The sequence below is a fragment of the Bombus huntii genome, chromosome 8, assembly GCF_024542735.1.
Source record: "Bombus huntii isolate Logan2020A chromosome 8, iyBomHunt1.1, whole genome shotgun sequence".
NCBI classification, from domain to species: Eukaryota; Metazoa; Arthropoda; class Insecta; order Hymenoptera; family Apidae; genus Bombus; species Bombus huntii.
The window spans coordinates 14,793,486-14,807,579 of NC_066245.1; the positions used below are offsets into that span (position 1 = coordinate 14,793,486).

The following is a 14,094-nucleotide window of genomic DNA, read 5'->3' on the forward strand; positions in this document are numbered from 1 at the left end:
ATGTGACTGTTAGCATCGTCGTTCGGCTTGTACGACGAGGCAGAATCGTGGACGTTCCAATTCTATGTCGTAGTTGTCTCGATCTTCTTATAGCTACACGATGGAATACGAATAACGAGGGAAATACGACGACTGTTGTCGGATAAACGATTTGTGTATAATGGCAGAGTGTTTAGGGAGTGGTTGATGAGAGAGAATTATTCGATCTGCCGACTGTAGTAATGCATTTCTAAGTCCCTTTTATCTCCTTGTTTTATAACGTGTAGTGTGCATTTTTAGAAAATTAATTCCAAAATATTATTGATATTTTCTTTTACATGTAGGCGCTTTTTATCGTTGAGTGGAAAGCATTGAAAGAGATTTTATAATTTTATTCAAATTGCATGTTGATCGTTCTAAAATTCTAGAAATTCCCAACGAGTAAAATATGTAATAGGCGGTCAGGTATCAGTCGATGCGTTAGTTCGAGTTTTGCTAAAACTATGCGAAGTTCGCGAAACGTCTGATAGCCGTTTCGCTGTATCAGTACCGCAGACGAGAGTATTGACCCCTCCGGTGATCGAAACGGAAACACCTCTCTCGTTTCTATCCAACAACTAACTTCGGGTTCTTGACTATAGATTAGCATATTTAGCCCTGAGGCAGCGTATTTCTCGCTGGTCCATAGCAATTAACCATTGATCGATAGATAATAATTACCTACCGAAAATGAAAATTATAAAGAACATTGTTGAATTCGTACGGTAGGCGTTTCTTTTTCTTTTGTTCTCCGCGTCTACCTTTTCTAAACTTTTGTTTCCTATCGTATACCTAGAAAAATAAAGCAAATCGTTATGCTGATTTAGAGTAAGGTAATTCTATACACAAAATAGCTACTCACATAAGATGAGTATAAACAACATGTATAAACATATTTCCAATCTAACCACGATTATGTTTAACACGAAAATGCAACGTTATTTGAATTTTCTCAATAAATCTTAAACGAACTACAAAATCACTTTTAATTTATTCGCAGTTATATAATAAATATTTTGTTAATTTGTTTCTATATCAATGAATATTTTGTTGATTTGTTCAAGAATACCATTACGCGATGCCATTAATCGATGATATCTCCGCGTTGTTTTACGATCGTTTAATCTCACAAAATCTCGTTAGGTGGCTTTTCTTCATCTCGGTAGCGCAGAAACGTTAGAAGGCAACTCGCACCGCTGCCTATCGTTACTAATGTCCGCCCACGATCCTCCAGGAGATCGTAACTTCCTTTTTCTTCGAGTTCCAGAGGCCCTCGACGATGTTTCATTGACGTAGCAATTCCGTGTCTGGCTTCCACCTCGCTCGCTCACGCTCACAGAGGACTGTTTTATATGTCGGTGCGCCATCCGTACATCGATTTACATGGCTGTATTTCGATATTCGCCGGTGCAATTTCTTGTAATTGCAAACGCAATATGGAAATCGATAGTAAACTATTTTTCTCGATTGGCATCTTGGAATGCGCATGCAACTGAATTTACCAGAGTTTTCTCATTGAATAAAAGTACTAAACGAGATGAGGTGTATAGATTCTTGTAAAGATTCTTTTCTGGAATGGGGCGGTTGTTGCGTTATTTTTATTGAATATTCATATTTGATGCATCCATGGACGAAATGGACGAAAAAAGGAAGAAGTTTGCATGAATGAAAAATTCTTTACACCTAGTATTGCCAATCACGCAGGTAATATTATGAATCTATCGTAGAAAATTCTTTCTACCAAGCGAAATACCACCTTTCTATGTTATCATACCTGTGACTAATCCCCGATAAGACGGACGAAACTTTCCCCGTTTTCCCAAAGCTTTCCTCCTCGAGAAAAATTCACAGCTCTGTAGCATGTTCTGATTCACAAATCCTCGGGTCGCCCGTCGGTGTGAAAGCTCCTTAACACGCGGAAAAAATTCCCGGCTGCGTACCCCGACATGATATAACAGGATATAAAATACAGATACAGATTGTGCGACTGGACTGCGTGATATAAAATCGTAGCTCAAGAAGTAGCGCATCCGTTCGTGCAGTGAGGATAAGACATTGTCGTTTCGACGATTCTCCGCTTTTATTCGTTCGTGTATGGTCGCGTGCAAATATAAAAAGGCGCGTTGAATATGGGATACGCGACACCCAGACACTCCTCAGCAAGGTGCTTACCTCCGATACGTTGTTCGGTGTAGTCGTGGACTTTCGAAACGATTAAATAGGATAAACGACGAGCTATTTATTTTGGTGAGTCATAAGTTACTGCCCAGCTTATATCGTTTTATCTTAAGTTATATATTAGGTCGTCCAGCAAATCCGTGCCGTTTATTGTTACGCTGTTTATTAAAAGCTTCCGTTTTCAGTACCATTTCTATTTTCTTTAAATAGACGTTTAATTTCTAAATATTCAAAATTTTAGATACATCCTGAACCAATAAACTTCCCATTTCATCTGAAACGTTACGAATTCTGTCTTTGTCGGTCCGGACTTATTGGATTCTAATATATTTGACGAGAAACCACGTGATTAAGAGAAAACCGAATTAACAACGTGGAATACTTATTGCAAGGAATAGAATTTACAGTAGAGATAACGTCAGAGAGAACTGAAACTTTTGCGAAAAGAACGCTGTAACAAATTGCTGGCAGTCAGTTCTCCCTGTACACTTTTCAAGGCACGTATTCGGTGAACTCGTGCTTTCATTTGGAGTCACGAGCGATCATCGATTTTCTGAGAGCGCGAAAACGCGCCGTTTGCCGTGAAATTTAGCGCATGCACCGATAATGCCGACAATTTTCGTTCGACGTCACGCCTGCATGCGATCTGTGGTCGATCGCGAACCTCAAAATTCCAGGGAATTCCAGAATTGCCGGTAACGTTTGAGAATTCCGAGTGCGTCGAAATTATTCGTTCCTGCGTTCGTTCGTGCGTGCGCGCGACCCGCTCCGTGTCGTTATCGCTCACTTTGGCGAGCGTTTCTTGCACGCGCGAACGAATCAGAGAAACGAGCGAACTAAAGTTCCACAAGTAAGAAATGAGGGAATCCATGAAGAAAGACGAGTCGATTAGGTGTTCTCAAAAAGAGATTCGCTCAAAGGGCATAAAATGTATAAAATTTGATTTACTTTCTGCAACCTTTTGTTATTTCTTTACAATCTTTTGCAAAGACTTTCTATTTTATCCGCTAATCAATTAACCCGTTTGCATACGTAGGCATTGACGCTACTTTCTTACTCCTTTTGGTAATTCTAATTGTAATGTATTTTTGCTGTTTTATTACATCGATTATCTTACTTCTGTAAAATATCCTACACTTCTAACAAAAGAAATTCAACGAATAATTCGTTTCGAAGTTGATACGATTAAAGCATACTTGTGTGTTCATGGAACTGACATTTTTGAAGATCGAAGATCGAGCAACGAGTAAAAGAACGTGGAAAGGAATAAAATAAAATGGTTCAAAATGGATGAAAGTAGAAGGCGATATAAATGATAAAAAGAAAGGCATGTAAAGGTGACAATAAAGGATAATTTGTAACGTGTAAAATAGGTTAAGAAGAAAATAGACGATTGGCGAAAAGTTCGTTAACTGTTGTCGAAATGCTTTAAAACCGAATCTCATTTGACGTCGCGTGCGCGCGCATTTACACTGTATAGTTTACGCGGAAACGTAAAAAGTTAACGTAACCAGGAACGTCTGAAACGCGATGTAAATGGAGGCGGTGCACGAAGAGGTCGGGACTTGAATCGCCTGGTAATTCCTCGAGAGTTCAAGTGGTATGGGTGAGACGAAGGAGAGCACGAGAACTTGAGAAACGAGAGGGAAACGCGGCGAAGACGTCTTTATCCGACTTTGAAAAATGAGAAAGCGGCCCGGAAAGCGAATTGACAATTCCTTAATAACGCGAGCAGATTTATAGTCGGCAGGCACTGACGTGGCGTGTTAATAAGCGGTATTCCCCACGATCGGGTAACGGTGGCGAAAAGAAAGCAAGAGATGGAGGCAGGAGGTTGCCGAGAAAGGGAGAAAGAGAGAAACGAGAATGAAAGGGAGTAGAGGTTGCATCGGCAGCAAGAAGAAGAGGAAGGAAAACGTGGACCTAGCAGGAAAAAAGAACAAGTATGCGAGAGAAAAAAAAGCAGGAGAGAGAAGGGAGGACGAGGTTAAACGAGGGAGGGACGCGAGGAAGACGAGACAAGAAAGCAGACTGATTGAGGCGATGACTGGAAAAGGAAGAGACGAAGAATTCCTCTAGCGAAAAAGAGGAACTTAATAAATGGGATCTTAATGATTTCAGGATAATATATTAAATTTCTTCTGCAGTCTGTTGAGAGAGAGTACAAACGAGACGAGAGCTATATACGCGTGTATATTTGTGTTTGAGACGAACGATACGCGCGACGAGAATTCGCGGATGGAGAGGCGGGAAAAACGGAAGAGCGATGGTAAATCCTATGGAATTATCCTAAAACGAATTTCGCAGGTAATCCTTGCATCAGCAGACTAAGGGAGGAAAAAGATAAAGGGCAGGAGAATGGAGAAGAAATGGAATATGAAAGAGGGAAATGTCTGTCGGGGATTCGGTCTGGCTTCGAAGGATGTGGAGGATTCACAACCGGTCGGGGAATTATTCATGCGTTAATAAACAGCGTTCGGGGATCGTGTATATCAAGAAAATGAAATAGAAAGGATGTTTATCGCGCGACGAGCCAAGCAAACGGTGCTTTAAGCGAGGATGTCGTTTTCTATAAAAGACACCTATTGCTGGAGCTAAAGAAAGGAGATACTGCTCAAGGATATGAGGGAATGTTACAACGTTACTATGTTTCTTAAAGAATTGTATTAAACTTTTAAATCAAATATTATTTTGGAATCTAAGAATCAGAAAGATACTTATTCATATTTACCTCAATCGCTTTTCAAAATTCTTCGTGAACTTTTCACGCCGTGTCAGCAGGACTTAAATAAAAATATATTGCTGGAGCTCGCTGCTGATAAATCGTGTTTGTAAATAGAACAACGGGAAAACAGTCAGGACGAATGTGAGATATTCTCAATGACAGAACGGGGGGTGAAAGCGATTCTGGTGGATGAGCAAAGAACGAGAAGGCACGAGAGATTGGCAGGTAGAAAATGAAGAAAAAGCGAGGGAAAAGAAGAAGCGGAGAAAAAGTGTGCTAGCGAAAAGGAATCTGCTTGCGAGGGAAAACGTGCATACGAGCATGAAAGGGAGAACGCGCGCGAAAGGAAAGAGACGGCAAGTAATATCGGCAGAGAAAGGTCGTGGCAACGGATGGTACAAGCGAGAAAAGAAAAAGAAACTACGAAATCCTTTAACGACGACTTTACAAGAGGAGAAACCGCGAGGGCAACGATGGCAAAATCGAAGTTCACGGCGAGTCGAGCCGCAAGTTGACCCCATCTCGTAACTTTTCCTTTTTTCCTTCCCATTCTTCTTCGTCTTTTTCTCCTTTTTCCACTTTTGCTTCGCTTCTTCTGCTTCGCTTCTTTCGCTTCGTTTCTTTTGCTTCTCTCGTGTGTAAGACGTTTATACGTGTCATACGTCATTAATTATATACGCGACATACATACAGTGGCTGCCAAACGTTTTCTTTATCATATCTTTGAGAGAAGGAAAGATCTATTACCTAGTTTATAAAATATTATCTCGATAAATTGTGTGCAAGAAGAATTGTATAGAAATTTATATTACTACATTATATATTATTATTGTATTATATGGAATATTATATTATTTTCCGAGGTGTATGGTTATATAGTACGTAAAACAATTTTAATATTAAAAATAAAACAGGTGTGTTAAAATTAAATTTTCATCGAAAACTATCGAAGGAAAAGTTTGTCGTCTTGTTCTTGCTTTTTATTCATACGATAAAAATATGTGTTCTTTTTTATTCAAGGTACCAGTTTTTCCTCCAAGTGAAGCAGGATATTCTCCAAGGACGACTTCCTGTGTCGTTCGACCTGGCCGCGGAATTAGGAGCATACGTCGTCCAATGTAAGAATATGACCTTTTTCACATTACTTTCGCAAAGTATATAAATTTTTAATAAATATTATAGTTACTCGTTAGAGGCAGGTTTTGTATGATTTACTACCAAAACTGACAATAGATATAGATATTTTCAACGTATATGAAGTGAATTTTCACTTATGAACCGTGTGTTGCGTCTTAGAAAGTATTACGTAACATGCGACAAAGTTCGCAAACATTTTTTTCAGCTGATAACGAATTTTGCTAAGACGACATCGGTGAAAAAGAAAAAAGGTATCCATAAATAATTGAACGAAGATCTTAAAATCCATCAATTTCCGATCACGTAAACTTATGGTGCAACAAAAATATATATGTGCAAGTTATTTCTCCGGAGAAGAATATGAAATAATTAGGTGTGGTTTTTATTTGTTTGTTTCTCGAAAATGTGATGCAAATAGTCGACGTGAACAAATTACGCCACTCGATCACAGGAAATAAAAATGGAGGATCTTATTCTTAAACGATCAAAAATCTGTCTATTTTGCGATTTCACAGTAAGGACAGATTTTTCAAACCGGTAAAGCTATAATTTTCCGAGGGAAATGCATTATGCAAATGTATCACGGAAGCGAACGCGGCAAGTGCAATCAATCAGATGGTTAATGTTCGCTCGATTTCTTTTCACAACGCGGCTTCCGTCAGCCGACTGAGCACGAAGATTATTACCGCTTCTAATGAACGCTATGATTAAAATTGGTAGCTTTAATTAAATCCCGGCGTATTAATCTTCTCAAGGTCAAAGAAAGTTAACTCGTAGATGCAGAAGAATGGGAGGAGTTGGTAATACCGTTGTTGCATTAACATTCAGTTCCAAACGTGTTCGTTGCAAAGCTGGATTAACTATTTTCCCGGCCCGAGTAACGAGACAATTTTTTCAACGAAAAGGAAATCGAACCTATGCTAATTGAACGAAATAATTCAAGAGGGAATCTGTTCCTCCGGCGTAAAGTAGCGACTCTTTCAAAGGAATAGGTTTAAGAATTCAAGGACACTAGCTAACGTTGCACAGTTCTATTTGATCGCAAAAATAAACCGAAAAGCGTGTTAATTAATATTAATTAATGTTGATTATACAACGGTATTTGACATTGTGAAATGCAGTTGTATTCTTAAAAGTGGTTAAATAATTACTTTTGTAACAGAACGTTGAGTTTAGTATCAATAAGCGCAACGAATGCATTTAATCATATTTTCCTCTAAGTAAATTAAAAAAAAAATTTGTAGTAAAGATAACTATTTGTTATTTGCTATTAAGCCAGAGATAATCTTTTTATTGAAAATCTCAACGATAATCTTTTTCAATAGAAAAAATCTAAAAATACGCGTTCAGGGCTTTGTGAATGCTTAACTAAGGACGCAAAGTAATGATTCGTGAAATACCTGTTCCAGCCAGTAAAGTTCTCATAAATTCCTTTGGAAATTTCATTCAAATTTTATCTGCTAGCACATTCGATCTTTTTAGGTATTCTGCCTTGATTTTGTAAATCTGAAGTTTTAGCGATGACTATCCTGACGAAAACAGCGAAGTAATAAGATAAATCTTATTATACCATTCAATTTTTGGTACCTTCTATCAACTCTTAACTAACTGGGGAATTTAGCTTAATTAATATCGTAGCTTTCTTCGTAACTCCACAAATTAATTCCTTCAGAACTACAAGATAATAATCCAATTACAGGGTGCAAGTTCATTGCACGATTTATGGAATTTAATGGTAACGATTCCTATCAAATATATTTTAACAAAAACGTGAAATATAACGAAACAAATACTAACTATCCTCATAAAATATTTCAAAACAGAGATAAATTACTTTCGCGTGAAATGTACCGATTAATTTTAGTTCGATAATATATTTTATCATTTTTCCTAGAGATTGGTATTTCTTTGGAGATTACTCTAACAGATTTAACAAGGAAATTCCAAGAATTTCAACGAAACCTTTAGAAAAATAGTCTTAAATCAGTTTTGATCCTCGTTAAACACGACACTTCCGTAATTATCGCGAAAAAAACTGCGCTAATTGAAACCGAGAATCACATCCAATTAAGGGAAGACAATTCGAAGAAACAGAGCGCTCTTGGCCGGGAACGCGCAAACGTCGAGTCGCAAGCAGGCGTAAAGGAAAATCGCTTAAGCAAGTAATCTTGCCGAGACAATTACCAACGTGAACCACAAATGGCCTCCGAGTGCTCGTTCCTCATTAGAGATGCCACTATAATTCTGAAAATGAGGCGTAACTCCTTTTGTTTCACTGTCAACGACTCGACTTTCCTGGCATCGTCTTCCGGTATGGTTTGCACTGCCCTTGAATCCTGCATGCAAAGAAGAGGTCGTTCAGGTTTTCTCATCTGGAATAACATTATGCAAAAAATAGGCGGAATCGGGTTTGTGTAACCCACGATAACGTTATGCTTGATCTCGTAAGGCTAGTTTCACGCAATTATCGACGATAAACAGACGATAATTATCGAGAAGGTTCTACAGGCACAGGTTTCGAGGATTTTACGATCGCATAAATTTATAATGTAGCAGTTAATGGTTAGATCTAAATTAAACGTGACTTTATGCTTACGGTATTATGCTTAAGGTGATTTTATTTTCTAATATAAAGATGAAAAATAAAGCAAGTTAAGGAAACGCAAAGATTTCCGTTGATATAAAATTATTAATAAAAATTATTTGAATTTTTAATGAGTACGTTTTCAAGTTTTTCAGAAAATTTTTTGAAGAATTTTTTAGTAATTTGAGATTTAATGTTGCACATCGTTAATTGACAAAGGTCCAAAATAATTAGCTTAATAACTGCTGTTTGGTACCTCATAAATTCCTAGTATTTCGAGTATTAAGTAGTATTGACAGCTTTTGATAAGAGAGAACTTGATTCTAACGATTGTTTTTGCTTTTTCAATTAAATTTCATTTCCTATGATTTGCACCAAATTTATGCTAACGTTTAATCACCCTGTTTAATTAGCTTGATGCGATTTAAGTGCAGTAATTCAATTAACGCATATAATTTCACGTGTAATCAATTTAACTGTAGTATTGTACAGTAGCATGTTCCAATCGGAAACGGTAAGGAAAAAGGAGTTTGATTCTTTTGCAGTCAAAATTCATTTATCGAAATTATTTTACTGCATTGATAAAAAATTATTTGTTTACAATTTCACTCGCATGACTTTTTATTTAAATTTGACACATAACTAAAATAGATTTATATAACAATAACTTACTTATTAACATGCACCGGTTCAAAAAAGTTCACTGTAAAAATGTCCTGGAATTGCTGCTCAATTTCTATCGATTTTTCACTATTGCTTTTAATCCAAAGTTCTTTTTATTAAAACACGAAATACCTGGAAAAAACTGAGTAACTCGAATCATTCATCATGTAACCTAATACGCTTTCAAATGAAGAATCGTTGCACTATTCTCTCTATCCCCATCTTTCTTCACCGTGTTACCGCTTGGAAGCGAGTCGTGCCCGATAAGATTTTACGCGACGGCAATCTGCGTTCCCTATGGTCGAAGTAGACAAAACACGAGGAGAACGATGAAACGTGTGCAATTTTTATCGCGATAACGCCGCCTTGGTTCCGAGCCGTCAACATTGCAAGACAAGGATAGCGTCGGTGGAAATTTAACGGGGCAACGCCTAACGCTCGGGCACGCTTATTTCCGAGAGAGTCTAAACAAAATTGCATGGTAGGTGCTACATTATGCACCCACGCGGCACAAAGCCGTCACGTCGAAATTACACTTCACCATCGTTTCTTTTTCATCGCCTTTCCGGTGAACAGGCAACGCGCAACACCGTTCCATCGAATCTTTTTGGAGAACCGCATTCATCCGCTCGGAATCACGAAACATACTTTTCTCTATTTTCTATGAACTTTTCACGCTGATGAACGTGCAAATTACGACTAGCTTTAAGTTAAGTCGACATTTCCAATCAGCATCTATCTTTCTGCGGATTTTGCACGAAAGATAAACGCTGATTGTCTGCGACATGTGTCTGGGGACAATCGTCTGTCGGTGTAGACTTAGCTTTGCACGTCTTGAATCGAAAGACAATTGCGAATCGTGCTGAGAGAATTTGAAATTCACTGATCGTCGAATATATTTTGAAAGAATCTTCGTTCGAAATGAACAAAATTGATCTCCACAGATTTTATTTACTTTGCATAATACAATCTACCTTTTATTTAAATTTTCACTAAATCCGTACTTAAAGGAAGCTATATTTTCTTAATTTAAGTGGAATGCTATATATCGTAATCGAGGAGTTAAAAGAAAAAATAATATGCACATTTGAATATATTTTTCACCTTTAAATGGAATCCCAAGGAAAGCATCATGAAATAGAAAAGTACGAAGAAGTATCCTCATTTTTACTTCACAGTCTGAAATCAAGAGGCTGTACCGGAGCACTTTTGTCGATGGTAAACACGGCGATGTGAAAAATCACCACGTTTTCGCCCGTTTTCACTCATGTTAATCGCGAACCCGTTGCAAAACCTGAATTAATCCTGCACTCTTGCAGGCAAATATCTAACATGGAAACTATATTTCATTTCTTTGGTGTCACTAAATTTCTGATTGTTTACATTTAACTTGAGTTACATATCATATTATTTAACAAATATTAAATATCTTACAAAATTATACGCCGTGACAAAAATTTTGATAGTAAATGTAATTAATTAAACAATTCAAACGTTTGTCGAAAGTAACAGATGGAGGGAACGTTTCGAAAAAAGTTCTGGAATCTTTTGTCCTCCGAATACAGAGTACAGATAAAGTATCCAGCAAAGACATGGTTCAACGAAAGTGGTGTTAAAAAATTGACAGAACGTTTGAGCGGCAAGTAATTTCAATATCGCCGGTGAAAAGAGACGGCCATGTAAACGAGTTAAGCTTTCCTAAAGTGCTTCTAACTTTCCACCCTTTGCAGATACTCGTTTCTATTTCGAAATACTTCCGTTCAAATATAGATAGAATGGAGAAAGTAATCGATCTTCGTGAAAGATTTTACTCCTTTCCTGTATCTTTGAGTCGAAGTTTTCGTTTGCACAATAGCGTGTGATATACTTTAGGTATATTAAGAAAAATGACGAGAAGAACAAAAATGCCAGGAGAAAATGATATCGTGTAAAATTAATACTCAAAAGAAATACTAAAAACTAAAAAATAAGTTAACGGTTGAAGATTTCGAAACATCGACCCGTTCTCGTCTAACGTACGCGATGGAAAGACGACGACGCTGCCAAGAGCCGACCAGAAGAAAGCTCCAGGTCCACGCGTTAGTTATCTGCTGCTGAGATTCAAAGTCATGCAAATAGAGAAAGAGTAGATACAGTGGAAGAAGAAAAGAGAACGAGAGAAAAAGATACGGTCGTGTTTGCGTCTCATCGCCGTCAAAAGGGACGAAATGAATGCCCTTTCTTCTTGTTCAGTCTCTCTGCCCGTTGACAACGAAACGCGGAACGGACGAGGAAGGCGTGAAGCTGGCGAGAGAGAGAAAAATGGACATGGCACGCGTTTTGCTTCGCGAAATGGAGATAAACTTCTCTGAATGCGACTGCGGTTCGCCACGGATGAGATCACCGCGCGACGATGGATTGCAACATCTTGAGCAACAGAATTTTACGTGTTCGACTTTCCTGCTTGCCTTTCTTTCCGCGCTTCTCCACGCGAGACGCGCTCTTTCCTTCGATACTACCGAACCCAGAAGTCTTCGTTTCGGAACGTGATTCGTCTACCAGAGATCTTGCGATTGCGATTTGCGTAATACTAAAAATACTAGTCACTGTCTGTTTCTTTTACCGCGGTAAAAGAGCTATCTCAAAGTAGCTTCTTAACTGTCCAATAGAAATTCAAGATTTTAATATCCTTTTTATTTTATCTTAATTTTAATCCTTCTTTGTTCCTTCTCTTTGCCTCGGCAATCGTAAAGGTTAAACTAATAAGCTGCTGTAACGCTGAACATAAACGAACGTCACGTGTGTTGGATGATAAGCAAATATTAGGTGTTTGGAATGGCGTAAAGAGATAGAGTAAGTACGTATATAGGGAAGATACGTGGTAGAATACATATTGATTTTGAGTTTGTTAGTTTTAAATACTACAGTACAACCGAGGATCCTTCAATTAACTAGTCATTGACAGAGAATCAACTGGCAAAGAACGAAGAGTAAACAGGAAGAATACAAAGCAGAGAATATACAACAAACAACAAGTTAACGTTGAAAAATTAAGCAAAAGTCGAGAAATTTGTTAAAGTCAAGGCGCCAATGAAATATTTTCAGTAAGAACGATATTAGCGAATTTCATAATCAAAGCTCGTCTGAATGGAATTGTTTTGTGAAATTCATATTTTCACGTCTATACGTGGAAAATCATCTTTCAAATTTATTCGTATGACTTATTCATCGCATCTATTTAATCAAACCCTCGATATTGCACGGTGTTCTTGAAAAATTCCACATTTTCCTTGGTTTATGCGGCTGGCAGCAATTAAAGAAACCTTTTTCTCCCATGAATACAAAAGAAAAAGAAGGGACGAGAGCGAAACTTGGCCGTTATATAGCGTACGCAATTACGCGCTTGTTCAGCGTCGGGAAGTAATTTTACGAGGAAGACAGTTTAACGACGAATATTAATCAACTCGCCAACCAGGATAGTCACTCGTACATGATTTTTATCTCTTTCTCGTTCCAGCGTCTCCCCTGAAAATGCACCACTCTTTGGTAACGCGTTTTTCTTTCGAGCAATGAATCTGATTCGTCCAGCGACGAACCCTTTTACGCTCAGCTTCCGCAAATATTGGAGTTACTCTGGAAATAAGTAGACCCGGTCGTCGTTTTACGAATGGGAGATAGTGCTTGCGCCAGCGAAAAGCGTTGTCCAACTCCACGGAGATCTCAAACAAGATAGCCAAGGAGCTTTGAGCTTACAATGCCATTACAACGGCGACGAAAACACCTTTAGGCGTTTCTTTCGTTTTTTTTCCGGAGCCTCACTGGGGTGAATTCCATTATTGTCACGCGTATTTCTTCCTGCACTGTCGAGCTCCCTTCACTCGGACGGGATGAATTCATTTTTAGAGCGTTGTTTCGCTTCGTAAATTAATTTATACTCCCACTGTCGCTCCGCGGCTCCTTCCGTTCTTCGAACATGAAGAAAAATTCTCGAGAATGCCTCATTGAAACACGGACAATGGAATCCTATTTGAAAACTTAATTGTTTCGTACGTTTAACCTGCTATCGTTGCTTCCCGTCGTCTCTTAATGATGCGTACCTTCATATAGATGAATACCACTCAATGAAATTACTATTTTAAGCGATTTTTATTCCAAAGTGAATATTGAATCGACTAAGTTTTCAATCAGAGCTAATTTTAGTATGCGACTTGAACTTTTATATCTCTTTGTATAAAAAATATCGTTACGTAACTGAATATATAACTTTTGATCGAAACATTTTTAGTAAACGAAAACACCATTGAAGTAATTGCGTTGACAGAAGAAATTCGAGTAGTTCACTTCACTTCTGTAATTGGAAATGCGAAAGGAAATAGCATAAAGGGCCTTGGAAATTATTGGTCAAGCGGATAGAAATCAAAGATGTACAAAGGACGGTCAGTGAAATGTAACTTGAAAGGATTTCCGTATCTTTTTATAAAATATAATTTCAATTTCGTAGATCAAAAGGGTGATTTCTTGCTTACGATGTACCAAATTACTTTGGAACAAGCTTGTGCTCCTCCCAGGAATAAAATCTCAAATAACTAGAATTATTAATAAAAGCTGATATAAAAGTTACCTGACAAATAATAACCAGAAATAAAAATTTTTAATATTTGTTTATAAATATTATAAATATTTGTGTTAAAATGGCAATGCATTGTTCCTTGTAAGAAACCTTTTAGCAACATTTTAATAACTGGGTAGTTGAAAAGAAATTTGTTTCGTATTTTATCGACTATGACTCTGCAGCATGATACGACTTTCG

General features: G+C 37.7%; 1 protein-coding gene across 7 annotated transcripts in view; it reads left to right on the plus strand.

Moving 5' to 3' along the window:
- LOC126868693 (band 4.1-like protein 4A) overlaps nucleotides 1-14,094 on the plus strand; it is a 62,633-nt gene that overhangs the window by 40,775 nt on the left and 7,764 nt on the right. For all 7 annotated transcript variants that reach the window (XM_050624459.1, XM_050624463.1, XM_050624465.1 and 4 more), the window contains one exon: nucleotides 5,942-6,039. In XM_050624459.1, coding sequence (XP_050480416.1) covers nucleotides 5,942-6,039 — 98 coding nt within the window. The remainder of the gene's footprint in view (nucleotides 1-5,941; nucleotides 6,040-14,094) is intronic.